Raw genomic sequence first — 27488 nt, 5'->3', positions numbered from 1 at the left:
GCACGTGGCAGGAAGCGGACCGCTGCCGGGCACCGCAGCAGGGCCGTGGCCATGGAAACCGCTCTCCAACTGTCTCGGGCTCCGCCTGGGCAACCAACGCAAAATGTGTAATGTGCGTAAGGGGCTGTTCTCTCTTATTCACTTCTGACTTGAGGTATATTTAGTTTCACAAAGTCACTGTTCCCCGAGGCTAAGGCCAGCGGGCTCGGCGCTATTTTTACCTTTTCCATCTGCCAGGAGCTGCGGCTGCAGGAGCAGGCGTGGCCAGCAGAGGGCGCCCGCGCCACACCTCGCGGAGGCCTCCCTAGAGAGGCTGGAGGCGGAGCCGCAAAGAGGAACCACACTTCGGGGTGGGACAGGAAGAACTGAGACCACCAAGTCGCAAGACACTCCCACCACTGACTGAGAACTGATTCCTGAATTCTCCTTTTCTACCAATTAGATCGAAGAAACAAGTCTCTGGACAACCAGATTCTGGCTAGGGATGACGCACGGGGAGGGGGTCCACCGGGGCTCCTCACGTGGCAACCTGAAATAATCGCCCAGGCCAGGGTTTCCAGAACAACCTTCACCTTGTGTAATTTTCTCATTTTCAATAAAGGCATAATCTTTAAATGTGAAACTGAATGAAGGTGGCCTGATTTTTTTTTTTAAACTTTGAAATCCTTTTATATAAATGAATTCCTAAATCACAAAAAAAGAAATCTTTTGTCACACTCCAGTCCCAACTTTTCCATTGAGGCAGTGTTGCCATACTCCACAATCCTGTGAATGAGGACGCGCTGTTCCGCTGAACGTGAGATCCACTTAATGGACAAAGGCTATTATCTGAGATCAATTACCCACATTTCTAACACGTGTGTGCAGCCACACAGCGATCTCTGGTTCTGAATATACACAACTAGATTAGAGCTTTTAAAAAAAATGTACTTCCATACCCAGCTGACCATATTCAGGGCACCCAAAGGAATAGAGGTTTCCTTTGCAGTCCATTATCATACTGAATTCAGCCCCACAGGCCATTTTGGTAATTGGCTGGCCGTTGTACATTATCTGAAAAGAAAAGAAAGGAGACTTTCATTTTTTTTTTAAAGACTGATAAAAAGCCTCTACCTCTCTGCATGTTGGTGGGAAACAATTACTAGGTTACAAAGGGAAGTTTAATAAACTCAACAATTCTGAAGGCAAAAGCTGACGGCATTTCTAGAACACAAAGCTTAGAAGATATGTAAAGAAGCACCCTCACACCCCCGACCTGCCAGCACAGAGCACAGTTCAAAGCCTAGCCACTGTCTCTTTTTAAGATCAATAAGACCAAGTCCTTCCCTTCCTTCATCACCTAAACCACTAATTAAGCACTTAGCATTCTTCTGCCATTAGCAGTAGTTTGTTTTTAAGGTATAAATCTCACCCTTCCAACTCAAGTTTCTTAGGGAAAAAAAAAGACTGCCTATCTTTTATTTGTGTTCTAAGAACCTGGCTGGTGACTTTATACAAGGTCAAAACAAAGTATTTGCAGGTAAGTACAATTACATGCTACAACATGTCTCACTTTCTTTGGAACAGAACAGGCTTACGACAAGGCATTTCTAACACATTTCTCCACTTGGAAACAAAATGTTTTCAGGATGGTTTTCAACCTGACCACAGACTACGCCTGTTTTAAAAACTACAGCAAGGCTGTGCACAGTGGCTCACACCTGTAATCCCAGTACTTTGGGAGGCCGAGGTGGGCAGATCACCTGAGGTCAGGAGTTCCAGACCTGCCTGACCAACATGGAGAAACCCTGTCTCTACTAAAAATACAAAATTAGCCAGGGGTGGTGGTGCACGCCTGTAATCCCAGCTACTCTGGAGGGTGAGGCAGGAGAATCACTTGAACCTGGGAGGCGGAGGTTGCAGTGAGCGGAGACTGCACCATTGCACTCCAGCCTGGGCGACAAGAGCGAAACTCTGTTCTCAAACAAAAACAAGAACAAAAACAAAAACAAAAAAACCCTACAGCATATAACTAAACATCCAGGACCTCTTTTTACAAGGGGTGAATTAACTCAAACAACGGAGACCCCACCTCAGAAAATCACACACAAAAGTAAAGAGAAAGGAAAAGCCGTGGAGCCGGAGCTGAGGAGGCGTCACCTGCGCGGGGCTGGGGACGGCGTCTGTCTGGTTGCCAAGGCCCAGCTGCCCCATCTTGTTTTCCCCAAAAGCAAACACGGAACCCGTTTCTGGAAGGAAAGAAAAATATCACAAAAGGGAAGATAATAGTGAATGTTTTGAACTACATTTAGAACCAAAAGCATCAAAATAATAAAAACAGCTCATCTGCCAGGCAGAAGGCAAGTGAGACTGCCCAAAAGCTGGCAGTGCAGACGCTTCACAGCGAAGTCATTTCACATCAGAAACTGGGTGTGCAGAGATACGCAGGGCAGCGTCTCCCACTCCCAGATGGGCCTCCTATGGCCACTGGGGAGGCTCCCAATGCCCTCAAGAAGCCACTCCATACCCAGGTTCTCAGGGCCTCTTTCTGATCTTGACCAAGAGTCACAAGGGTAACTCCACCCCTCCCCCCATGCCCCATCCCCGAGGCAGACCATTTGGCCTCTTGCTAAACTAAGAAACACCAGCAGCCCCCTCCTTACCCGTCAAGGCCAAGGTGTGGTTCCGCCCACATGCTGCAGACACAATCACTTCGTGGCTGAGACCCTCGATGAGTCTGGGGGCTTCTACTCTCTTGGTGTCACCATGTCCCAGCTGCCCCTTCTCATTTCGACCTGCAGATCACATGAGAGAAAGTAGAAAAGACAGAGGGTGGTCCAGGTGGCACCACCAGGCGAAGGCGAGTACCAACACACTCTCAAATGACGCCCATCTGTGCCTCCGGAAGGCACCCTCCAAATTCCCAACAGCAGCCAAGATCCAGAGCAAAGACCATCCCGGCTTTCCACCCACTGGAATGGCACCTGCTGCAGCTCCCCCGACCTCCTTCCCTGGGGCAGCAGCGGGACCACCCGTGCGCACCTCCCACATCTCTGCTACAAAGGGAAACGAGAGGCTCCGTGTGGTACGGACACCAAGCACAGGCGGGCATGCTCACAGAAACACGCTGTTCCCACTTGGAGTGCCCGCAAGACAACCACCCCGTCGCTACCCTCTGAGATGTATTTTAAGACAGCACCCATTTTGACACCTGGCTCACCAGAGTTTAATCCCTTTGGTGCTCTGGGCATCCACTGAGGACTATTTGCTGTCTGCCCAATATTTCTCCTCCTTTTTCTACCCTGTAAATGGTGCTCACAGAACAGTGCCAATCCTACCCCTAGGGATCACCACTCAAGGGCTCTCAGCAACAGGAACCCTGGTGACAAAGCACAGATCTGCCCTGAACACAACAAGCCCAGCCCCACCTCCAGGGCTGCTGCAGGTGCAACCAAGGCCCTGCACCTGTGAATTCCAGCTGAAGGCAGGCCTGAGGGCCAACCCCTGCCCCCGAGTCCTCTGCAGCACCAAATTCAGCTCCAAAACAGACGTGGAAGTTGGGTGGGCCAAAAGGAGGGCTGGGAGCCCCTACACCTCATCTACGTTTCAACACAGACTACCAAGTTCCAAAACAAAAATTCAACCAGCCCCTCTCGGATCCCTCCCGACAAGAGAAGAACCACACCTGTAACCTAACATTTGGGGATACTGATGGAGATCTTACAGGGGTGAGAAGTCAAGAGTGATTCTAGGGGGTTTTGCAACCTTCTCCAGCAATGAACTTTTCACCCTCAGGTCGTGATAAAGGCAGACAGCAGAGCCATTAAGATAAGTTCCAGCTGCCTTGGAGAAGGCCTGCAGGAGCAGCCTCTGACTACAGAAGGAATTGCGACTAAGGGAAACCAGCCTCTGACTCGCTCTCTAAAGAATGGCAGGCTGAAGGGCCAACACTGGCACTCGAGCAGGAGAGGCAGACACACCAGCTTCCAATGGGAGCTGCCCAAGTTCACGGTGAAAGACAGGTGAATACAGAGCAACAAGAGCGAGGCTCAGCGGACCCAGTTGCCGCAGGACGGGCCACAGACGGAGACCCCCCACGAGCAATGCGTCAGCCACCCTCCAGTGACACTCTACACTCACACCAGACGGTGCCCCTCTGCCTTCTGGAGTGGCAAGCAGTGGGCCTGTGATACCTCCAACCCTGTCCTCATGTACTGCACTGTCTGCTCAGGGATCACACGGCTCGATGGCGGGACATACACTGTCCCTGCCCACAGAGTCAGAACCGAGGGCGCTTTTAGAGCCACCAAGCAAGTGAAGCTCAGCGAGAGATCAGAACTAAGGTATTTTAGGTTTGGAACACTGACATAAAAGGCTGTGTTCAGTGTTGGAACACGAAGTAGGAGGGGTGCTCTGGGGGAAGGGACACACATCTGTGCCAACCGGGATGCCAACCGGGGGAAAACAAAAACTCTGGCAATGTCAGCATGCCATCAAGAGACTATAAAGTATAAATTTGGGCCAGACACACTTTAGCTTTTTTCAACAGAAATTACAAAATTAGCCGTGTGCAGGGAAGACAACAGATGTTAATATATTTGGACTTTGGTACAGCAGCTCATGAAATCACAAAAAACAGTTCAAACAGCCCAAAATAAAAATGCAGTCACATATGGACTAAAAGCTAGCCAGAGGACCAGCAACAAAGGGTGGGGACAAATGCCAACATACCCCGCTGGAGGCAGAGGCCAGGAGCCACCCAAAGGGCTGGGGATAAAATGAGCCTTAGCCCACACCCTATGGCTGGAATGATCTGGAAGAGGCTGGAATGATCTGGAAGAGGACACAGGCAGGAATGGGCTGGCCAGCTGCAGAGGACAGTGCTGTGGACAGAGGCTAACGGAAGAACTGGAACCCATCCCGAGTGCCCAGGTGAGGAAAAACTGAAGGGAAAGGCAAACAACTTCAAAAAAGGAAACTGAGGTATTTGGGGGAATATCCTAAGAAGCAGACAACACGGACAGTGAGCAACCAAGCCTACAGAACAGACTTGCGCAGACCTCAGACACGAGGGCAAGGCGGCAGGGACGCAGCATCCTATGACATAAGGTGGCAGGTATAAAAGCCAGTGGCATTTCAAGTGGCAGGAACAGAGGTCTCATGTCATATCATGCCTCAAAGAGGAAGGAAACTGTCTGCTGGAAGGCCAGCCTGCCTAACACATTCACATACCTCAGTATCAGAAAGATCAAGCTCCGGGCAGAAGATTCAAGAAAATATTGCTTAAACACAAGGAATCGAAGAAGTAGGGGCTGCGTACTGGCAAAAAATGTCAGGGGGAGGAAGGGGATCTGCATGTAGCGTGTAGACAAGAGACGAGCTGGGAATCAGGAAAAAAGACGTGGGCTGTGAACGAAGGAACCCAGCCTTCTAAGACGCGAGTCTCTTTTCCAGGCAAACAGAAGAAAATGCTGCGTGGGGACAGCTGGTGACAGCGGTCCCCAGTGCCCAGCCCCCACGCGGTACTCACCCCAGCTCCACAGCTTCCCTTCCGTGGTGATGAGGAGGCTGTGTGCAGCACAGGAGCCCGAGACCACTGTCCGTACCCGGACCCCCGCCAGGCACCCATACCTATGGGGCCCCCACAAATTCTGACCGAGATTGCGGTAAGCAGCTGCAGAGAGAATGAGAATGCAGATCAGACACCTGGGGGTGGGTGGGGTGACCTCCAAAATGTCACTAGCCACCAAGAAGCCACTTCCCAAGGTTACCACACACAGGTGTTCCTTGGGTGCCGCCCTGACGTGGCTGTTGGGAGGCTGCACAAGGATCGGGTTTGCACTTCTAATCTCTGTGATGCCTCTGAAGGCCCAAAAAACAGAATGCCCAGGAGCTGGCACAGGCCTGGCGTCACCTGCCACCTTTACACCCATTCGGCCCCAGCCCCTTCTATGGGTCCCACCTCTCACAGGCCTCAGCCCCACGTACTCTGCCATTGAGCACGCCCACCCGCAAGTGCCTAGGACCTGGTGCGAGGCCTGTCCAGGAGGCAGGAGTGCTGGCTTTCCACAGCCGTCAGCTGAGGAAGAAGCTGACCCAGGAAACCCCGCTCGCCCCGACAGTCACCTGCCCCTCTTCCTCACTCCCTGCTGCCGCCCCACCTCTCCTTTCCCAGGCTCTCCTGCCCTCCATCTCCGGCCTCCGCCCTGGGCCAGAAGGCTCTTTCTGAGGAGTGACCCAAGTGTCCTGTCTTCCAGTGTTTCCAGCAGGTCCATCAGGCCCCTCGAGGAGGGGCACTGCTCACACAGCATCCCTCCCACCTCCCCCTCCTTTCTCACCCGTCCAGAGTGGCAGCCACTTCATGACTCCCCACCTCCACCCATATATTCACTTCCCCTAGAATGTCCTTCCCACCTCCGACTTATTCCTCAAAGCTCAAGTCAAGCACCAGTTCCCTTCCTTGGGGGAGCTCTCCAGGGCAATGTCCACTGAGAAATCTCCTTCCCTCAGGGCTCCCCTGCCCCAGCCCTGCTCAGCCCTGCTCAGCCCACCACAGCTCTCTTCCTGAGCTCCCCGGCCCTCCCACTCCATGAGAAGCCACCCAGGGCCAAAGCTGTAGGCTCCCTCCAGCCTAGACCCTCACAAATGCCTGGCACGCAGTGAGCGCTCAATGGGAGAGAAAAGAAACAGCGCCTTCCTCACAAACCCCACTTCACACCCTATTAGTGGATGGGACAGGGCCAATGTTTCACTTAATTTTTTTTTTTTTTTTGAGACGGAGTCTCGCTCTGTCGCCCAGGCTGGAGTGCAGTGGCGTGATCTCGGCTCACTGCAAGCTCCGCCTCCCGGGTTCACGCCATTCTCCTGCCTCAGCCTCCCGAGTAGCTGGGACTACAGGCGCCCACAACCGCGCCCGGCTAATTTTTTGTATTTTTAGTAGAGACGGGGTTTCACTGTGGTCTCGATCTCCTGACCTTGTGATCCGCCTGCCTCGGCCTCCCAAAGTGCTGGGATTACAGGCGTGAGCCACCGCGCCCGGCCCTTCACTTAATTTTTTTAAGTAATTTTTTATTTTTTTTGAGACGGAGTCTCACTCTGTTGCCCAGGCTGGAGTGCAGTGGCGTGATCTCAGTTCACTGCAACCTCCGCCTCCCAGGTTCAATCGATTCTCCTGCCTCAGCCTCCCGAGTAACTGGGATTACAGGCGTGTGCCATCACACCCAGCTAATTTTTGTACATTTAGTAGAGAGGGCTTCACCATGTTGGCCAGACTGGTCTTTAACTCCTGACCTCAAGTGATCCACTCGACTCAGTCTTCCAAAGTGCTGGGATTACAGGCATGAGCCACCATGCCCAGCAATCTTAATTTTTGAAATTGAGATGCTCAAGAATATTTCCAGGACTGCGGTGATTATCCTGAAATGCTAGCCACTGCCGAATCCAGTGTGTAAGACTGACCCAATGTAGGAACTGATCAAAAGGCTACAATGTCTCTATCAAGCGCCTGGCTCCCTGGAAAGTATCTGTGAAGTTCGTTTGTGCCCCACCCTCCGCTCCCAGCAGAGGGCGCCACATGCTCCCTCATTCAGGTGCAGGGGCAAGTGGGCAAGACTCCTGGTCGCAGGGGGCAGGGGCCAGCCTATCCCACCTGGCACCTGAGGCAGCACACCTGCAGACACCTCCCCTGAAAGGAGGAAAAAGAACATCAACAATTTCCTGGGGAAAGAGCAAACCAAAAATAAAAGCCTCATGGTCTATATTAAAACTTAAGAAAAAGCCGGGCGCAGTGGCTCACGCCTGTAATCCCAGCACTTTGGGAGGCCGAGACGGGTGGATCACGAGGTCAGGAGATCGAGACCATCCTGGCTAACACGGTGAAACCCCGTCTCTACTAAAAAGTACAAAAAACTAGCCGGGCGAGGTGGCGAACGCCTGTAGTCCCAGCTACTTGGGAGGCTGAGGCAGGAGAATGGCGTAAACCCGGGAAGCAGAGTTTGCAGTGAGCCGAGATCCGGCCACTGCATTCCAGCCTGGGCGACAGAGCGAGACTCCGTCTCAAAAAAAAAAAAAAAAAAACAAAACTTAAGAAAAACCCAAGGAGGTGGCACCTAAATTAAGATTCAGGAACTGTATTAATACAAAACTTAGAAGGGAAAAAGAGAAACCTAAGGTCTCTTTGTCATGAAGACAAAATGACAGCATGACTGACGAGTATCATCACGACCCTGTGCCACGGCACAGGAGGCCAGGGGATGCCAGGCAAGGGTGTGGTGCCACACTTGACCTAGATTAGCCAAGGGGAGTCTCAGGTGGTCAGATGCTCCTGGACTTACCAAAGCATCTTTCCCTGCAGTGCCCAGGATGCCATCAGCTCCTGAGGAGCAGGCTTGGGTTTCTTCTGGCCTCCCAAGGAAGGGCTGGAGGGACTGGAGGGATCAGGCGGGGGAGCAAGTCAAATTAAATGCCCTGCAGCAGTCCCAGGCCCTGCGGTCAGACTGAGAAGTCAATTCCCATGGCCTCCGGATCCCTGGGGTCTGGTCCTAATCACAGAGCTATGTGTGGATTGCTGGGCTATCTTGCAAAAAACAAGACATCCAGGGTGCTGGTTTTCACCAGATCTACAGCAACATACATGTACAGGAGGCAACAGAGTTAACTAGAGGGTGGGACTCCCACCCTGGCCCTGCCACTCGCTTCCTTTGGTATTTACTGCCCTTCTCTGGGCTTCTGTATCTTCAGTGTCAAGTGGCTGCTCAGTTGAAGAACAGCTTTGAAAAATGATGCAATACGGGCACAGGACTGGCAGCAAGGCACCATCAGCACCTGGGCTTACGTCACTGCAGACCAGGAGGCGCTTCTCTGGGACACCAGCCACTGTGTGGATGTGGCCCCCTCCTGGCTTGAGCCTGAAGGCTGGGCATTTTCCAAACAAGACGTTGCTGCTACCTGCAACTTAAATCCATTTCTAACTCAGCTAGCCCCCAGGTGCTGCTGATTCATAAGCTGTTTTCATGGAACAAGGTGATTTCCAACGCCCCTGTTTCAAGGTGCCAAGACGTACCAGCATGCAAATATTTGTTCATGGGGCAAAGCAATGCTGGAAAGCACTTTGGGAGTCTTTCCAGATGAAATCAAGAAGCCATAAAAGTTGGCTACGTGCCAGATGGGCCATTTCCCTTAAGGTAAGACACCAGTTTTCCAAAGGTAACGGGACAAAACATTTCTTCTTAAGGACCTCTCTGCTTTCCCCCGCTCCAGACTGTTCCGTCAAACCAGTTCCTACAACAATTTGGCAGCTTGCAAAGAAACATGGACTCTTCTGCAATGTCTGACATTTTGACATCTGACATTTGACAAATGTCTAGGACATTCTGACACCATCTCACAGAGCCAGTCTCTTCATTCTAATGAAAACAAGTGACGTGAGAGGGAAGATGGAAAAGGTGGCAGTGTTCATATTTCAGGATACTACTTATATTTTCCTGATTAATCTTAACGGAATTAGTGAGTCACTGCAAAACTGTGCCTTTAAAAGACTAAGATCAGGGTTCAAATCCAGCTCTACCACTGCAGTGGCTGTGTGGTCTCAGGCAAGTCATTTGGCCTCTCTGAACATGCATGTGTAAATGAAGGGAATACCTACCAGGCAGGTGGTCAACAGAACCTAGCACTTAAGAGGCATTCAATGGGTTTAAAGACACCATTCTCATACCTTGCTGTTTAGGCACTTCTTTTCGACCAATCAAGTCCCAGTTGGTTGCCCCAAAAATCAAAAGCTGCCCTTTGCACTTTGACCCTTCAAGTTTCTGCAGAGACAGAGAAAGGAAAAAAGAATTAGCATGTAAGTCTGCACCTAGCTTCCCAAGGCCGTCCAACGACAGCACGAAACGAAAGAAAATCACTCACTTGTTAGCCCTTATGTCACCTGTGACCTCCACACCAACAGAGTCTCCCCGCACTCCCCTCCCTCATCGGCAAGTGGCAATGCGGGCAACCCCAAACCTGCCCCCAGCCGCTCACTTGCTAAGCCCAGGCTCATTTTTATCCTTTGACTTCCCTTTAAAATAGCTTTTGCAAAACACCAAAAGAAATAACCCAAATACATGCCTCCTTCGCAAACTGATGTACAGAGGTATTTGCAGGAAGCCTGCCGGCCACTCAGGGGCATTACATCAGGCTCGTCCTAGGGCCAAGTCTCCATTTCACATGGTAAGCACAGTCCGGGACCTCAAACCTTAGGAGCCCCACATCACTTCTGCTGCCCACTCTGCCGAGAACCTTTCCATGGGGACTCAGGAAGAAAGTAGAGAACAAGGTTCGGTTTCTCCACTGAAGGGAGACCAGGCAGAACACAGCTTTGGTGAGTATGCGGGGGTCTGATGCAGGCAGCCTTTGATGGCACCCTCAGCCGCTCTCCATGAGCCCAGGGGCCAATGGTGAGTGAAACAGGACCTCCCAGAGGCTGGGCTTCTCGAGGAACAAGCTGTCACAGCAGCCAGCATACTCCAATGTTCATCCTTAGTCTCTCAACACAGAAAGTCATCAGGGCCACCAACTCTCATACTGTCAACGAAAATCTACGCCATTTAAAAAGGCCATTGTTCAATTCTGAGTGGCACTCATAATATTCTCAGCACTTTGCTTCCTTAAATGTCAAAATATACTTTTTCAAGTAGGCTGTTAGTGGAAAACTCAATTCTGAACTCCCCACTCAGTCCACACTGGCAAGGGCAGCATTCATTACTATCACTTTCTGCTCTTACACATTATCTTTCCTGGATGTGAAAAGGAAAGGGATTTCCTTCCGTTTACAGAATTGTTCTTGGAAGGCTTCAGGAAAAAAGGCTGGCCAGTCGCAATGGATCACGCCTGTAATCCCAGCACTTTGGAAGGCCGAGGCGGGCAGATTGCTTGAGCTTACAGACCAGCCTGGGCAACAAGGCGAAACTTTGTCTCTAAAGAAAATACAAAAATGAGCCTGTGGTCCCGGTTACTTGGGAGGCTCAGGTGGGAGGACTGCTTGAGCTGAGGAGCTGGAGACTGCAGTGAGCCAGAATCACATCACCGCTCTCCAGCTTGAGTGAGAAAGCCAGGCTGTCTCAAAAAAAAAAAAAAAAAAGGGCCAGGCACAGTGGCTCACCAGCACTTTGGGAGGTCGAGCCAGGCGAATCACAAGGTCAGGAGTTCAAGATCAGCCTGGCCAATACGGTGAAACCCCGTCTCTACTAAAAACACAAAAAAATTAGCCAGGCATGGTGGCATGCGCCTGTAGTCCCAGCTACAGGAGGCTGAGGTAGAAGAATCACTTGAACCCGGGAGGTGGAGGCTGCAGTGAGCCGAGCTCGTTCCACTGCACTCCCAGTGTTGCTGCCCAGGCTGGAGTGCAATGGCGTGATCTTGGCTCGCTGCAACCTCTGCCTCCCAGGTTCAAGCGATTCTCCTGCCTCAGCCTCCCAAGTAGCTGGGATTACAGACACCCAGCTAATTTTTTGTATTTTTAGTAGAGACAGGGTTTCACCATGTTGGCCAGGCTGGTCTCCAACTCCTGACTGCAGGTGATCCACCCACCTTGGCCTCCCAAAGTGCCGATAAAACGTCAATAAAATAACGCCGATAAAAGTACCCAACCACACCAATAAAAATGTATTTGTGGGCCAGGCATGGTGGCTCACACCTGTCATCCCAGCACTTTGGGAGGCCGAAGCAGGCAGATCACCTGAGGTCAGGAGTTCAAGTCCAACCGTGGTGACAAAGCCAGTCCTGTCTCAAAAAAAAAAGAGAGAGAAAGAAAAAGGCCCAATCATTCTAACCTCTACAGTGTGATCACCCCACCAGTATGCTTTGGCAGTACGGCTCATGCATTTCTAAGATTACACATCTTCGCCAGGTGCGGTGGCTCATGCCTGTAATCTCAGCACTTTGGGAGGCCGAGGCAGGCAGATCACGAGGTCAGGAGATCAAGACCATCCTGGTTAACACGGTGAAACCCTGTCTCTACTAAAATTACAAAAAATTAGCTGGGCGTGGTGGCGGGCGCCTATAGCCCCAGCTATTCGGGAGGCTGAGGCAGGAGAATGGCCTGAACCCCAGAGGCGGAGCTTGCAGTGAGCTGAGATCACGCCACTGCCCTCCAGCCTGGGCGACAGAGCGAGATTCCATCTCAAAAAAAAAAAAGATTACATATCTTCACACAGATGAATTCCATTTCATAGGAACCTTTACATAACCCAAACCTGATTAGGGCGTCCAACAAAATATAGGTTCCGTCACGCTTGCCCACCCCACCACATTATGTAACAGGAGAAAGATGGTCAGTCTACAGGAATGCATCCTGCAGTCGTCACGAAAAGGGAAAGTGAGGCCAGCCGCGGTGGCTCACGTCCGTCATCCCAGCACTTTGGGAGGCCAAGGTAGTTGGATCACCTGCGGTCAGGAGTTCGAGACCAGCCTGGCCAACATGGTGAAACCCTGTCTCTACTAAAAATACAAAAAATTAGCTGGCTGTCTGTAATCCCAGCTACTTTGGAGGCTGAGGCAACAGAATCGCTTGAACCAAGGAGGCAGAGGTTGCAGCGAGCCAAGATCACGCCATTGCACTCCTGGGCAACAAGAACGAAACTCCGTCTCAAAAAAAGAAAAACAGGCGGTGGGGAGGGAAGTGAAACAACACGGAAAGGGAGAACAACTTTGCCACATTTAAATTATTTAGAAAATGACCTTAATCAGAGGGTGGCCCAGCCCCTGCAGCACCCACAACTCAGGTTACTTGAATTGGAGCCTAGTTTCCCGATTATCTCGCCTTCTTTGTTTAACTGGCAGGCCTGGCTGGAATATGCTACAGGTCTACAGTCAATGGGTTCTGTCAAAGTCCCTGTGGAAGGAGGGGCCTGAGTCCTCTGCCCAAGCCTACCAAGTTGGCATGGAGGGGGCAGTGGAGACCCAGGAATGGCGCTAAGGCACTGGAGACCAAGCTCCCAGGCCAGAGAGCAGCCTGGAAAAGAGCCCTGGAATGCCGGCAACCGTGGACCAGGCAGGCGGAGGTTCATGTGCACCTGTGCTCAGCACGCACCATTGAAGTCAAACCACCCAACACTGAGATACAATCACTGCAGCAAAACTTCACAGCGCTGAGGCCACACCAGAACCCTCAGCTCCATCAGGCCAGAGGGCATGGTTCAGGGCAAGTTCAGACAGCCAGCGCTTAATCGCAGTGGCCTTGGCCTTCAGGAGGGAGTTTCCTGGGTGACCTGGACATTTGCTCAAGGGCTCATGAAGACAGACCCATCAGGCTAGCTAAGCATTTATACGCAAACCCAACCGCGTCAATAAAAATATATTTGTGGGCCGGGCATGGTGGGTCTAGCCTGTAGTCCCAGCTACTCGGGAGGCTAAGGCTGAGGCAAGAGAATGGCGTGAACTCAGGGGGCGGGGCTTGCAGTGACACTACATTGCGCTACTGCACTCCAGCCTGGGCGACAGAGCGAGACTCCGTCTCAAATAACAAAAATATATACACACACACACACACACACACACGTGTGTGAAAAACCCTGGTAAACTGAGTCTACTCCAGTGACAGTGGCCAGATTCCTATGAAGGACATTAACCGTTAGTCAAGTTTTTACGTGATGGACCCTATTTCCTCACACATTAGATGGAGGTTACTGTATTTCGTTATTATTTACACAACTGTTTGCCCTAAGCTGCTTTCTTTTATTCTCTGTAACTTCTTTCCTCTGTCTTACGTGGAATTAACATTTAAATTGAGTAACAGAGAACTCCCAGCACCCCTTCTCACTTAAGGGGTGCTCCTCTTTGTCAGAGACTGGAAACCACCAATCGTGGGAGAGACTCCCGTACTTGGGGGCTCCCTGGTCCGGGGGCCGGGGGTGGTGCCAGTGGGTGTGTGGGTGTCTGAAGTTCAATGTTCCCTCCCAGGCTGAATTCAGCCTTCCCCGACGGGTCTACAGATGTTTTTTGGTTGAACTCAGTGTCTGCTACACTGCTTGTGTATGAAGGTCACACAGCAGACAGCCTGGCAAATAGTGTCCCCAACAAGACGAGTGATTTTCATGTCATTTCACCTGGCTGCCTCTAGCAACCTGGTCACATAACCTGGGCAGACACATGGCCACGGACAGAAAAGGCACTGAGCTTCTTCAATCAACAAAATGGGATTTCTAGTCTAAAGCAATTTTTGAATTATGATCCAAATGCAAGGTGCATGAGTCAACCTTTTAACACAGGTCCATTTAGAAGACCGCTGCTCCCGGGGACGTAAGACCCCTGGGAACCATGCCGGCATCGACCAATTACCTAAGGGCCATCAACTGAAACAGACTTCCAGCTCGGCTTTCAGTTTTATTTATTTGGTCCTTTCAGATTCAACACATCTGTCTCAGGGTCCACAAAACCTTGGCAACTCAAGACTGAAAAAACTACAAAGATCTGGGCAGTTTGCGACACTCACCTGTTTTCTAGGATTTGGCCAAGGCTGCTGCCTTTACTTGCTTTAGGAGATTATGAAGTTTACAAAGAATTAGGACTGAATCTACCCTAGTGTGACACTGCGCCATAAATATTTGGAGTTCCTGGCATTAATTTCTCAAATCCTTGGAATCTCCAAAGCAAAGTCTTTTGTATGCTAATGACTGACACTGGCAGCCCCCAGGCAGTGGGAGCCTAGGGACTTTCAGCCCCACCCTCCAACCTCAGGAAGGGAGGGGATTGAAGGTTAAAGTGATGATCAATGGCTTAATCTACCATGCCTACATAATGAAGCCTCCATTAAAACCTGCAAGGACCAGGTCACAGAGCTTGTGGAGAGCTGAACATGTACCAGGTAGGTGGTCTGCAGAGGGCACGGAAGCACAGTGCCTCTTCCCCCACATCTAGCCTTACAGGTCTCTTTATTTTTTGTAAAGAAAAATCTAGCCTTTGTAACATTCTTTATAATAAACTGGTGTTTCCCTGAGTTCTGTGAGCCATTTCAATAAATTAATCGACCCCAAAGAGGGGGTAATGGGAACCCCAACTAGAGGCTAGTTGGTCAGAAGCTACCAGGGCCTGGACTTGCCACTGCTGTCTGGGGTGAAGGGACAGTCTTGGGGACTGAGCCCTCAAGCTGAGGAAATTTACCTCCAGGTGGATAGTGTCACAGATAAGCTGGAGGACACCCTGCCGGTGTGTGCTACAGAACTGATTACTTGCTTGATAGTAGGGGGAGACCTCCCTTTACATCTGGTCATGTAAGTCTTGCGTTGGGAGGCCGGGCGCGGTGGCTCACGCCTGTAATCCCAGCACTTTGGGAGGCCGAGGCAGGCGAATCACGAGGTCAGGAGTTCAAGATCAGCCTGGTCAACATGGTGAAATCCCGTCTCTACTAAAAATATAAAAATCACCCAAGCGCAGTGGCAGGTGCCTGTCATCCCAGCTACTCGGGAGGCTGAGGCAGGAGAATTGCTTGAACCCAGGAGGTGGAGGCTGCAGTGAGCTGAGATTGCACCACTGTACTCCAGCCTGGGAGACAGAGCAAGACTCTGTCTGGGGGTGGCGGGGGTGGGAAGAAGTCTTGTGTTGGTTGTTGCGTGGTGAGAGAGCAGAAGAAAAAACAAAAATGTGAGTTTCTTCTTAACACTTAGGCAATGACAATGCGTCTGCCATAAGAATGTTCTATAAAATGCACATATTTTACTCAAGGCAACTCTGCCCCTCAACAATGTAAGTATTTGGCTCATCTTCTACAAGCAGCTTTGGGGTCACCTGCAGCTTTGGAGTCACTGAAGGCAATATGGTTTTGGATGTTTCCTGGGCGGCTGCTTTCACACAGACCTCCTCCTAGCAACCCTGTGCAGGGGGAAGGCGTGCAAAATACTCAGTAAAAAAGGTTCTTTCTGCATCAAGGACTGCTGTCTGCCTGTGGTAGCAGAGTCCCTAGGACTGCTCAACAGAGAGACAGAGACCAGAAACCTGGGGCCAGGGAGACTGGACAGGAGGCCAACCCAGGACAAGGGGCAGAGGACCACCCTAGGCCTATGGAAAGGCAATGGGGCTGCACGGACCCAGCCCTGACCATGAACCAGACTCAGTAGATGCTAACAAAACTTAAACGTGGGGCACTTTGGGAGGCCGAGGTGGGTGGACCACCTGAGGTCGGGAGTTCGAGACCAGCCTGGCCAACATGGTGAAACCCCGTCTCTACTAAAAATACAAAAAATTAGCCAGGTGTGGTGGTGGGCGTCTGTAATCCCAGCTACTCGGGAGGCTGAGACAGGAGAACTGCTTGAACCCAGGAGATGGAGACTGCAGTGAGCTCATGACATTGCACTCCAACCTGGGCAACAAGAGCTAAATTCCAGCTCAAAAAAACAAAAGCAAAACTTAAATGCAAGATGTGTACTTTCCATGAGCCATAAAGGGGCATCATTTGTCGAACCCTCAGCCTCCCAGGTGCTCTGATTCTAGAACAGCACCGACAGCCCAAAGGATGGGCATCATGGGCCCTCTTGGTTTTTAAGTGGATGGAGAAGGGAAGATGTAGCTTTTAGAGTCCTGCTTATACACATATGTGAAATAATAACGTATTTATGTGTATAAACAGGAACTTGAAAGCTGCAATGGACTGCTGTTTACTCACATTAAGACTTACAAACGTGTAGCCCAACAAAGGGCTCACGCCTGTCATCCCAGCACTTTGGGAGGAGGCTGAGGCAGGCAGATCACTTGAGGCCAGGAGTTCGAAACAGCCTGGCCAACATGGTAAAACCCAGTCTCTACAAAAAGTACAAAAATTATTCGGGTGTGGTGGTGCACACTTGTAATCCCAGCTACTCGAGAGGCTGATCAGCACACAAAAACCACTTGAACCTGAGAGGCGGAGGTTGCAGTGAGCTGAGATTGTATCACTGCATTCCAGCCTGGGCCATAGAGGGAGACTCTGCCTCAAAAAAAAAAAAAAAAAAAAGACGAGCAAATGTGCCATTTCCATTGACAAACCAGCTTCAAGCAGCACAGCTGGAGGCAGAGGTGGGCCAGGGAGAGCCAGTGTCATTCACACACTCCCTGTCACTACCTTCTTGGGTCAACCTGAGCATGGGGGGGATCTTTTACTCTGATGGCAAAACTCAGTGCTCCAACAGCCTGGAGCTGTACAGCTGACAACTGGAGTCTTGGATGTCCAAACACAATCTTGCTTTTGGAAACTCACTCAAAATAGGATACAGGAGAGGCGGAAGCTCACCTGGCCTTTCTTTTTAGTTTTGTCCTAACATACTGTGTTGGGAGGGCAAATGTCTGCAGTCTGGCACAGCAGATTAGATATCAAAGGAAAACAGTTCCTGTGTTCCAATTTCTCAATACTTTGGCCATTGTCTAAGTCTAGCCTGATCCAAGACCCTGGGCAGGAGCTTTTGACAGCTTTTGACGGGTTCTCCTCCACTGCCTAACATGTTAACCCTTTCACCCAGAGGGCAGTTTTACAAACCATATTCCCATGTGCAATTTGCAGGGACATCAGGGGTTACAGCATTTGGAGATCCAGTTCCATCCATGACTCTGGACAAAGCCTTCAAATTCTGTGCCCCAGTTTCCCTATCTATAGGGCAGACGTATAAAATGTGTTATTAGACACTGCCTGCGCTTCTCTGGAGGAAAGCACTCTGCTGTTAACCCTTAAACACCCTTAGGAGATGGGCCCTCATGGAAGGAAAAAAACCTCACCGGGTGTCAGGCTCTAAACCCCAGGTGGACGTTCTTACTCTCTGGGGGTTATCTGAGAATCTGGTGAAAACTTAGACCCTCTTCTGAAAAACATGTCCCACACCACACCAAACTTGCAGAAAGTTCTGGTAGCGGGGGGGATGATGTAGCGGCAGATGCCAGGTTCAGATCTCCGGCCCTGCAGGCTTTTTCGGGAACGTTGAGTCAGCCACGACCTTAATTAAAATTTGAGAAAACAGAAGCCCGCCCAAGACCCTTGGAGATGCTTCTTCACTGGGGGGCTACAACACAGCCCACCCCCAGCATCCTGCAGCTTCGGACCACCAGCGGCAAACAAAAGCCTCAGCACCGCTCAGCCGGGGGTCTTCCCCGACCTCGGGGGAGGGCTCTGCGGAGCATGCGCCCTTGCACCCCGCCCCGGCGCCCGCCGCCCCCGCCTTCCCGGCGCGCGAGCCGGCGCAGGGCCGCACGGGGCATGCGCGGCGGCCGTCAGGCCCCGCCTCCCCCGGGCGCCGGAGCCGAGGCGGCGGGAACCTCAAAGCCCCGGTGCAAACGGCCGCTCCCCGCAGAGCGCCGGCCGCCCCCTCCCCGCGGCGCCCGGGCCCACCGCCGGCCACGGACGTGTGGCGCTGGCTGGCCGCCCCCTCTTCCAGGCCGGGCGAACTTACCGAGGTCCCCTTTCCCGGGGCGGGGGGGAGGGGCGCAGAGGGAGCCGTGGGGGCGGGGCCATGACCCCCTCGCGCGGGCTTCGGCCGCCCCTCCCCCGCCGCGGGCCCGGGCGCGCGCCCCAACCGCCAACCGCCCGCGCGGTGCCCGGGGTCGGGTAGGCCGCGGGCCGCGCGCCCCGGCCCGAGCCCTTTTGTTGCGCGGAGGCGGAGGCAATGATTCAGCCCGCGGCCTGTGCCGGCCCGGCCGCCGGGAGGGAGCGTGACGCGAGGAGGCCCCCGCCAGAACGCGCGCCGTGCCGCGTCGCTGCCCCCGCCGGTCCTGGCCCTGCGTCCACCCGCCCGCCCTGCCCCTCACTCACGACGCGCTCCTTGGTGTGCTCGGGCTCGGTGATGACCACGGCCGCACCGCCCGCCTTGCCTGCCGCCGCCGGCCGCGCCGCGCGCTTGCCCCCGCCGGGGGTCCCGTCGAGCTCCAGGCCGTCTTCGTCGCCGCTGCTACCGCCGCCGCTGCTGCTACTGCAGCGCTCGGGCCGCTCGCGCTTCCTGCCCGCCGGGCCGCCGCGTTTCCTGGGCCCGGCGCGGGCAGTGCCGTTGCCCGAGCTCGGCTCCTCCCAGGCCGCCGCCGCCGCCGCCTTCTTCCTGGGCATGGTCGCGGCTGGAGGGAGACACGGGGCAGCGGCGCACAATGGACGGGTTATAAACTGCGCGGGGGGAGGGGAGCGGAGACGAGCCACCCGGCCTCCACTTCCTCCCCTGCCCTCCCCAAAGTGGCGGCCGCAGGGTGGGCGGAGAGGGGGCGAGTTGGGAGAGGAAATCGCGCCCCTCCCTGGCCCCGGCGCGGCTCCTTCGGGGAATCCCGCAGGGCAGCCGGGAGCCCCAGAGGCAACCCGCTGGAGGGAGAATGGAGACCCCCGGCCTATCCTTAAGTTAGGTTTGCCCACAAAGCATCGCAGTTGCAACCTCGCTCCCCCAAAAGTAAAGGGAAAGTAAAAGCAGCCTCCAGTCCCCTAGATTTTCATTAAAGAAGGCTTCGGGACACTTCCAGGATTCCCCCTTGGCACCTTGGGGGTAAGGGAGTCCCTGTTCCCCGGCCACCCCACCTGCTGCTTTTGTCTCCGCAGCCTCCCCCCCAAACCCACTCATCGCATTTAATGCAACACTCTTCCCCCACCCCGTGTCAGCCCTGGACCCCCGTTCGGCCCCAGCTCAGGGATTCCGACCTCGGGCTCTAGTTGGCCGAATCCCTCAGGCAGACTGCCCCGGGCGACGGGGGAAGAGCCCGAAGAAAGCCGGACCCCAGCCCCAAACACCTGCTCGCACAGACACGAAAAATAAAAACTTTAATGGTGCCCAACTCTCTCCCAGCCCCCTTGCCGGCCGCGCGGTCCGGCCGGTCTCCGGTCCGAATGCAAAGTGCCCAGGGCCGCCACCAGCTCCCCGGCGTCCCTGCGCTCTCCCCTGTCTGCTTTTTTTTTTTTTTATTGATTTTGAACAATGGGATCTCTGTCTGTCTCCGATTAAACCACGTGGATCCGCCTTCCTTCCTCTTTTTATTGCTTCAATCACCCAGCCCCCCCCTCCTCCAGGTTTTTTTTTTTAACCTTTTCTCTTTAAAAAAAGGAAAAAAAAAAAACTTTCCCAGACCCCACAAACTGATCACTGCCGATTTTCAGACCCTACCTGGTTGGAGTGATGAGAAACCGGAGAGAAAAAAGGAAGAGAAGCAACTAAAAGATGGATCGGAGGGCTTTTTTTTTTTCCGGCCCAGACAAGGGCTCCAGCCCACTCACCAGATACACTTAAAATGTAAATACGAGCTTCCAGAACAAATGCTACAACACAAAACAGAAACACATGTGCGGCCGCGCGGCAAGCGAGCGCGCGGCGGGGCGGGAGGCGCGGGGCCCGGGGGCGCGCGCGCCCCCTGCCGGCCGGCGGACCCGGCGCCGGCGCCCCCGCCCCGCCCGTCCCGGCCCACCCGAGCCTGCGCCCCGCGCCGCGCGCCACGCCGCCCGCCTCGGCTCCGCCGCTCCTGCGGCTTTCGCGGGCCCGCGAGCGCGCCTCGGGCCTTCCACGCAGTGCGGTCTGCGCGTCAGGGACTTCTTTGCGGCTTAGGAGGATGCTGGATTGTTTTTCCTGGGCACGTCTAGACAGGTCACCTGAGGACACTCGCTGGAAGATAGTTACTTCGCTCACGCAGCAGCCAACAAGGGACGTGCCCTAATTGAGTGATTGGAATGAAAGATGAATACAATTTGAATAATTTTTCCTGTGCAGAGAGAAGCTGAGTTTTATTTGCCTATGGATGTGTCCTCAGTATGTAGCAAGCTGCTGTGACACGGAAGAATGACATAAAGGTTTGCTGTATTCGTGAATTAATTCATAATTAATTTGAGGGCCGTGGAGGCACTGGAAGCTGGTTTTGAGGGGAAATGTTTCATTTTTGACAAATATTTACTGAGCCCCCGGTACATGCAAGACCCACAGTGCCCGGGGCTGCAGAGCCAGGGAACAAAGTTTGCACCCTAGTGGAACGCACAGCCTAACGGAAAGACAGATCAGTAAACAAGCAATTACAAGAGTGATAAGCTTTACAAAGTGATGCCTGTGTAGCAACATTATGGCGAGGGGATTTATCCTAGTCCAGGGCCAGGGAAGGCGGAAAGTTATGCTGAACAACTTAGAGGATGAATAAGACCCGATGAAAGGGGGCAGGAAAAGTATTCCAGGCCAGGTGGAGTGAACGGGACGCTCCACATTTCGAGATCTTGAGAGACACCTCCTGGGAGGGAAGCTGTCTGGTGGGGCTGGGGTGAGAAGAGCTAAGAGGCTGGGTTATGAGGAGGTAGGCAGGGGTGCGAGGGCCTGCATAGACCCTAGTGAACCGCAGTGAGGCTTGATCTCGTTCGCGTGTCCTAGGAGGGGTGAAAAAAGGCTTGCTTGCTTCCTACCGGTCTCCACCCTCCACCTCTCCACCCCACTTCCATTACGATCTCACCATCGCTTGCTCTCCTCTCAGTGCTTTTTCTCCTGCTTCTTTTTTCCTTAGGCGTACTGCACAAGGAAGTTCCTTCTTTAGGCAACTTCCTGAAAATGGATAGAGTTCTAGGATTTTTGTGATTCATTCATTCATTGTTAGTGCAAGAAACAGGATTGGGAAGTATCAAGTGTCCTTCAAAGGAAGACAGAGAAACCAAGAGGCCCAAATCTAAGGTATTTGATCAAAGTCAAAAGTCTGCGTGTCAAGGGAGCTGAGAGTGCTTATGTAAAAGAACTTTGGAAATGAGAAATCAACCGGTACATTTCAGAGTTTTTCAGAAAAGTCAAGACAGAATAGAAGCACCCTTTGAAAGCCTCTTCTTAATAGACCTGCATTTGAAAAGATTTTTTAGAGATTGAACTTTGATGCTTTGATATAAAGCATAAGTAGAACCAACCAGAAAAGAATTTCTCCTAAATATGCCGTCAAGTCCCCTTCAGGAAATGGCATGCTGATGCTTGTCAGCCGAGGCGGGCGGCTGGGTGTTTATCCTCTAAACACCCTGTGTGGCCAATTAGGAACAGCACTGACAGGACCTTTGGATTTCAGTCTGGAAGTCTTTTCTTTTTTTCTCCTGCCCCTGTATAATGCTTTTTGCCAGCTTAAAAGACACATGCGTCAGACACACTGATGCAATGAGACGCTAATATCATATTGCATCATCTGATCCTAGGTGTGGTGCTCCCGAAACTGGTTTTTCTTGAGGTTATGCTGCAGTAGAAAAGCACTTTGGGTATAACACCCTGGAACTGGCCCTACTTGTTAGATGACAAAAGTAATTTTTGCAACTCCGTGCCTCCATTCCACACCACTGTTCTCCCAGGGGAAGCCTGTGTGACCCTCCTGGCTGGAATCGGGTGTGCAACAGACATTCATCAGTTAGGTGTGTCATTCTGCCACTTATGTAACAAATGCTACATAGCGAGGTGCACCTACAGGCAAGCTGAAAATGACACTTCCTCCTTCAAACTGCGCTTGGAATTTCACCTCGCTTTAATTGAGCAACTTCTCCAGGGACAGGATGGTTTGGTGCAAAACCTGGAGAGGGGAAGCGAAAGAAGATGGCCGAGATTTGCCTGATACTTTGGGGCACAGGTGTCTGGCACTGTGCTGAGTATTTTACACCCAGAATTTTGGAAATTGTGGCTCCAAGTGCCAGCCTGCCATCACTCTTTAACCTCGTCTTCAGCAAAATCATATTGCAAGTTAGATTCAGCTACGCTTAAGTTCTCTTCCAGGGGTGACGTGTGATTCTTTCCTTATTTCCTTCCTTTTTTTTTTTGAGATAGAATCTTGCTCCTCCAGCACCCAGGCTGGAGGGTGATGGTATAATCCCAGCTCACTGCAGCCTCTACCTTTCTTGCTCAAGCGATCCTCTCGCTTCAGCCTCCCAAGTAGCTGAGACCACAGGCATGGGCAGCTACACCTGGCTAATTTTTTTTTCTTTTTTAATGTTTTATAGAGACAAGGTCTCTCTCTGTTGCCCAGGCTGGTCTCGAGTGATCCTCCCACCTCAGCCTCCCAAAGTTGTGGGATTATAGGGGTGAGCCACTGTGCACAGCCTCAAAAGTATAATTCTTTCTTTTTTTCTTTTTCTTTTTCTTTCTTTTTTTTTTTTTTGGAGGCAGAGTCTCGCACTGTCACCTGGGCTAGAGTGCAGTGGTGCGATCTCGGCTCACTGCAACCTCTGCCTCCCAGGTTCAAGCAATCTCCTGCCTCAGCCTCCCAAGTAGCTGGGATTACAGGCGTCCACCCCGCCCAGCTAATTTTGTATTTTTAGTAGAGACAGGGTTTCACCATGTTGACCAAGCTGGTCTCGAACCTCTGACCTCGTGACTCATCCGCCTTGGCCTCCCAAAGTGCTGGGATTACAGGCGTAAGCCACTGCGCCCAGCCTCAGAAGTGTAATTCTATTCAACTTGGCTACAGAAAGCTCCACCTGTACTTGGAAGATTAATTTTCTGATCCAGTGTCTATAAAAATGAAACCAATGATCCTGGGAGTGATGCACCAACCAATATAAATGAATCTTTCTTTTTTTTTTTTGAAACTGGGTCTCACTCTGTCACCTAGGCTGGACTGTAGTGGCGCAATCTTGGCTCCCTACAGCCTCGACCTCCTGGGATCAAACAATTCTCCTGCCTCAGCCACCCTCGTAGCTGAGACTGCAGACGTGCACCACCACGCCCAGCTAAGTTTTAAAATTTTTTCGTAGAGACAAGGTCTCACTATGTTCCCCAGGCTGGTCTCAAACTCCTGACCTCAAGCAGTCATTTTGCCTTGGCCTCTCAGAGTGCTAGGATCATAGGCATGTGTCACCGTGCCTGGCTTCTTTTTACTCTTTTCAATGTGCCTACCACAAAATTTAATATTACATATTAAGTTTTTTGTGGCTCATATGTTATTCCTATTGGACATCACTGCCTTCGAAAGCACAGCTGGAAAACCGGTAATTTCCTCTGGACCCAACTCTTTCTGCATCTGTTCTCTAGTTTCTCCTCTCTGTAAAATGGCAAGATAAAGTTTGGGCTAAATTTCTCTTGAGGTTACTTCTGGATTTCTTATTCCCTGATTCTGAGGACAGCAGTCCCAGTATAGTGTTTGGAGGGATGTTTTCTAGGAGATGCAGATCCAGTGGTCCTATATCTGCCAATGAGTCATGAAATTTTCAAACCCAAAGAGTCTTTAAATATTGTAGTTGGACCTTTAAGTCCCCAGTCTGCGAGGCCCGCCTGGGCTTGACTTGTGGTTTCTTCATCTTTGTTTTTCTAGCAAGCACCCAGAGCAACCTGGCATGTAGTAAGCTGTCAATATATGTTTGTTCATCTAAATAATATCCAGTGGAAGAACTGAAGCCAAGGGAGATGCTGAGGCCTCTTGAGGCCACACAGCTGGCAGATAGGAGAGCCAGGAAGTATACAGGCATCTGCCATCAGTAGGAGGATTGCCAGAAATACAGAATCTGGCCAGGTGTGGTGGTACACGCCTGTAATCCCAGCACTTTGGGAGGCGGAGGCAGGACGATTGCTTAAGCCCAGGAGTTCAAGACCAGCCTGGACAACATAGTGAGACCCCATCTCTACAAAAATTAGAAAAAAATTAGCCAGGAGTGGCTGGGCGCAGTGGCTCATGCCTGTAATCCCAGCACTTTGGGAAGCCGAGGTGAGTGGATCACTTGAGGTCAGGAGTTCGAAACCAGCCTGGCCAACATGGTGAAACCCCGTTTCTACTAAAATATACAAATATTAGCCGGGCGTGGTGGCAGGCAACTTAATCCCAGCTACTTGGGAGGCAGAGGCAGGAGAATCGTTTGAATCTGGGAGGCAGAAGTTGCAGTGAGCCGAGATCGAGCCATTGCACTCAAACCTGGGGGATAAGAGCTAGACTTCTCTCAAAAAAAAAAAGAAAGAAAGAAAAATATTAGCCAGGCATGGTGACGCAAACCTGTAGTCCCAGGAGGCTGAGGTGGGAGAATCGCCTGAGCCTGGGAGGTCCAGTCTGCTGTGAGCCATGATCGTGCCACTGCACTCCAGCTTGGGTGACAGAGTGAGACCTTGTCTCAAAAAAAAAACACAGAATATCAGATTCAGCCCCAGACCTACTGAATCAGAATGTGCTTTTTTTTTTTTTTTTGAGTTGGAGTTTCCCTCTTGTTGCCCAGGCTGGAATGCAGTGGGGCAATTTGGGCTCACTGCAACCTCCAACTCCCAGTTCAAGTGATTCTCCTGCCTCGCCCTCACTAATAGCTGAGATTACAGGTGCCTGCCACCACACCCAGCTAATTTTTTGTATTTTTAGTAGAGGCGGGGTTTTGCCATGTTGGCCAGGTTGGTCTCAAACTCCTGACCTCAGGTGATCCACCCGCCTTGACCTCCCAAAGTGCTGGGATTACAGGCATGAGCCATCACACCCAGCCCAGAATGTGCATTTTTAACAGGTGATTTTTATGCATCTTGAAGTATGAGAAGTGCGGCCAGGCATGGTGGCTCACACCTGTAATCCCAGCACTTTGGGAGGTCGAGGCAGGCAGATCACCTGAGGTCGTGAGTTTGAGACCAGCTTGACCAACGTGGAGAAACCCCGTCTCCACTGAAAATACAAAATTAGCCAGGCGTAGTAGCCCATGCCTGTAATTCCAGCTCCTTGGGAGGCTGAGGCAGGAGAATTGCTTGAACCCCGGAGGCAGAGGTTGTGGTGAGCCGAGATCGCGCCATTGCACTCCAGCCTGGGCAACAAAAGCGAAACTCCGTCTCAAAAAAAAAAAAAAAGTATGAGAAGTGCTACTGAAATCATACCACTTTTCCATGCCCTGTGGAAGCCATTCAAAAGGTGGGTTCTCATACTTTAAGATGCATCTAGTCCAGGGTGAGAAGGTCCAGGATGCAGGATGCCAAGACTCACCAAGCTGGCTGATGTGGTTAGGCTTTGTGTCCCCACCCAAATCTCATGATTTATTTATTTATTTATTTATTTATTTACTGAAATGGAGTCTCACTCTGTCGCCCAGGCTGGAGTGCAATGGCGTGATCTTGGCTCACTGCAGCCTCTGCCTCCCAAGTTTAAGCAATTCTCCTGTCTCAGCCTCCCAAGTAGCTAGGATTACAGGCACACACCACCACACCCGGCTAATTTTTGTATTTTTAGTAGAGATGGGGTTTCACCATGTTGGCCAGGCAGGTCTCAAATTCCTGAGCTCAAGTGATCCACCACACCTGGCCTCCTGCCGCCTTTTGAAGAAGGTGCCTGCTTGCCCTTCTGCCATGATTGTAAGTTGCCTGAAGCGTCGCCAGCCATGCTGAACTATGAGTCTGTTAAACCTCCTTTGTTTATAAATTGCCCAGTCTCAGGTAGTATTTTTATAGCAGTGTGAAATTGGACTAATACACTGGCCTAATGAAGACTTAAGGAAATTCAGCAGATATTTACTGAGCCTCTCCACTGCCCCGGGCCTGGCAGCTGGTGCACCCACTTCTATTCCTGAGGGTTGGAGGAGCTCACACTTTTGCAGCGCCAGTTCCCTGCATCTGAAGGAGTAAGCAACCACTTCACAGTTTTGCCACCAGCTGGGTCCGCTCTTCCTCCTTTAGTACAGGAGAAATTTGAAATGAAAATGAGGACACCTTGGGAGTTAAATCTAATATTTCAGACCCAGGAAAAACAGGATCGAAATCACTTTCATCAACGTCTGCCTGTTAGTTTCTAACCACGGGTCGCTCCCAATCTGCAGGAGTGTCTGCATTCATGTTGTGTTCCTGGCTTGAGATAGAGCCACAATTTGTAAAGCTGGTGTGTAATCAATAGTTCTCCAGTCGGCCGGGCATGGTGGCTCATGCCTGTAATCCCAGCACTTCAGGAGGCCAAGATGGGCGGATCATGAGGTCAGGAGATTGAGACCATCCTGACCAACATGGTGAAACCCCGTCTCTACTAAAATATAAAAAATTAGCTGGGCCTAGTGGTACGCGCCTGTAGTCCTAGCTACTCAGGAGGCTGAGGCAAGGGAATCGCTTGAACCCGGGAGGCGGGAGGCAGAGATTGCAGTGAGCCAAGAGCGCCACTGCACTCTAGCCTGGGTAACAGCAAGACTGAGTCTCAAAAAAGAAAAAAAAAATAGCTCTCCAGTCATTTTCTAAGACTATCTCTCACCTAAGCTTGCAAATAAAAGCTATCTTCTTTTTTTTTTTTTTTGAGACAGAGTCTCGCTCTGTCGCCCAGGCTGGAGTGCAGAGGCCGGATCTCAGCTCACTGCAAGCTCCGCCTCCAGGGTTTACGCCATTCTCCTGCCTCAGCCTCCCGAGTAGCTGGGACTACAGGCGCCCACCACCTCGCCCAGCTAGATTTTTGTATTTTTTTTTTGTAGAGACGGGGTTTCACCGTGTTAGCCAGGATGGTCTCCATCTCCTGACCTTGTGATCCACCCGTCTCGGCCTCCCAAAGTGCTGGGATTACAGGCTTGAGCCACCGCGCCCGGCCATAAAAGCTATCTTCTGCAGAGGTTCCATCTTCCCTGCCGGTGGGCAATATGGATGTATAGCCATGAGACTAGAAAAAGAGAAACTGGCTGGGCACGGTGGCTCACACCT

At 51.7% G+C, this 27488-nt stretch overlaps 1 protein-coding gene and 1 long non-coding RNA gene across 5 annotated transcripts in view; both read right to left on the bottom strand.

Moving 5' to 3' along the window:
* RCC2 (regulator of chromosome condensation 2) overlaps window positions 1-20211 on the bottom strand; it is a 33416-nt gene extending 13205 nt beyond the window's left edge. The window contains exons 1-7 of one of the 3 annotated variants that reach the window (XM_015124429.3): window positions 20046-20211; window positions 18725-19020; window positions 9692-9785; window positions 5510-5653; window positions 2643-2774; window positions 2140-2228; window positions 939-1053 (exon numbers count right to left, since the gene is read on the bottom strand). In XM_015124429.3, coding sequence (XP_014979915.2) covers window positions 939-1053; window positions 2140-2228; window positions 2643-2774; window positions 5510-5653; window positions 9692-9785; window positions 18725-19012 — 862 coding nt within the window. In that variant the 5' untranslated portion in view covers window positions 19013-19020; window positions 20046-20211. Of the gene's footprint in view, window positions 1-938; window positions 1054-2139; window positions 2229-2642; window positions 2775-5509; window positions 5654-9691; window positions 9786-18724; window positions 19035-19585; window positions 19856-20045 lie in introns of those variants that run through there. The other 2 variants (XM_028838983.2, XM_077972524.1) reach the window with 2 other exon arrangements.
* Window positions 20212-20455: 244 nt separating this feature from the next.
* LOC144335884 (uncharacterized) lies at window positions 20456-21930 on the bottom strand. Of its 2 annotated transcripts, none has more exons than XR_013407085.1 (3): window positions 21803-21930; window positions 21364-21452; window positions 20456-20585 (listed from the first exon to the last, which is right to left on the bottom strand). It is a non-coding gene; the product is annotated as an uncharacterized LOC144335884 (long non-coding RNA). The 2 variants fall into 2 exon arrangements; XR_013407087.1 differs by lacking the exon at window positions 20456-20585 and adding an exon at window positions 21146-21280.
* Window positions 21931-27488: the final 5558 nt, after the last annotated feature.

The sequence above is a fragment of the Macaca mulatta genome, chromosome 1, assembly GCF_049350105.2.
Source record: "Macaca mulatta isolate MMU2019108-1 chromosome 1, T2T-MMU8v2.0, whole genome shotgun sequence".
Classification (NCBI taxonomy): Eukaryota; Metazoa; Chordata; class Mammalia; order Primates; family Cercopithecidae; genus Macaca; species Macaca mulatta.
Note: the sequence above shows the minus strand (reverse complement) of the source record. Positions and strands in the feature narration are given on the sequence as shown.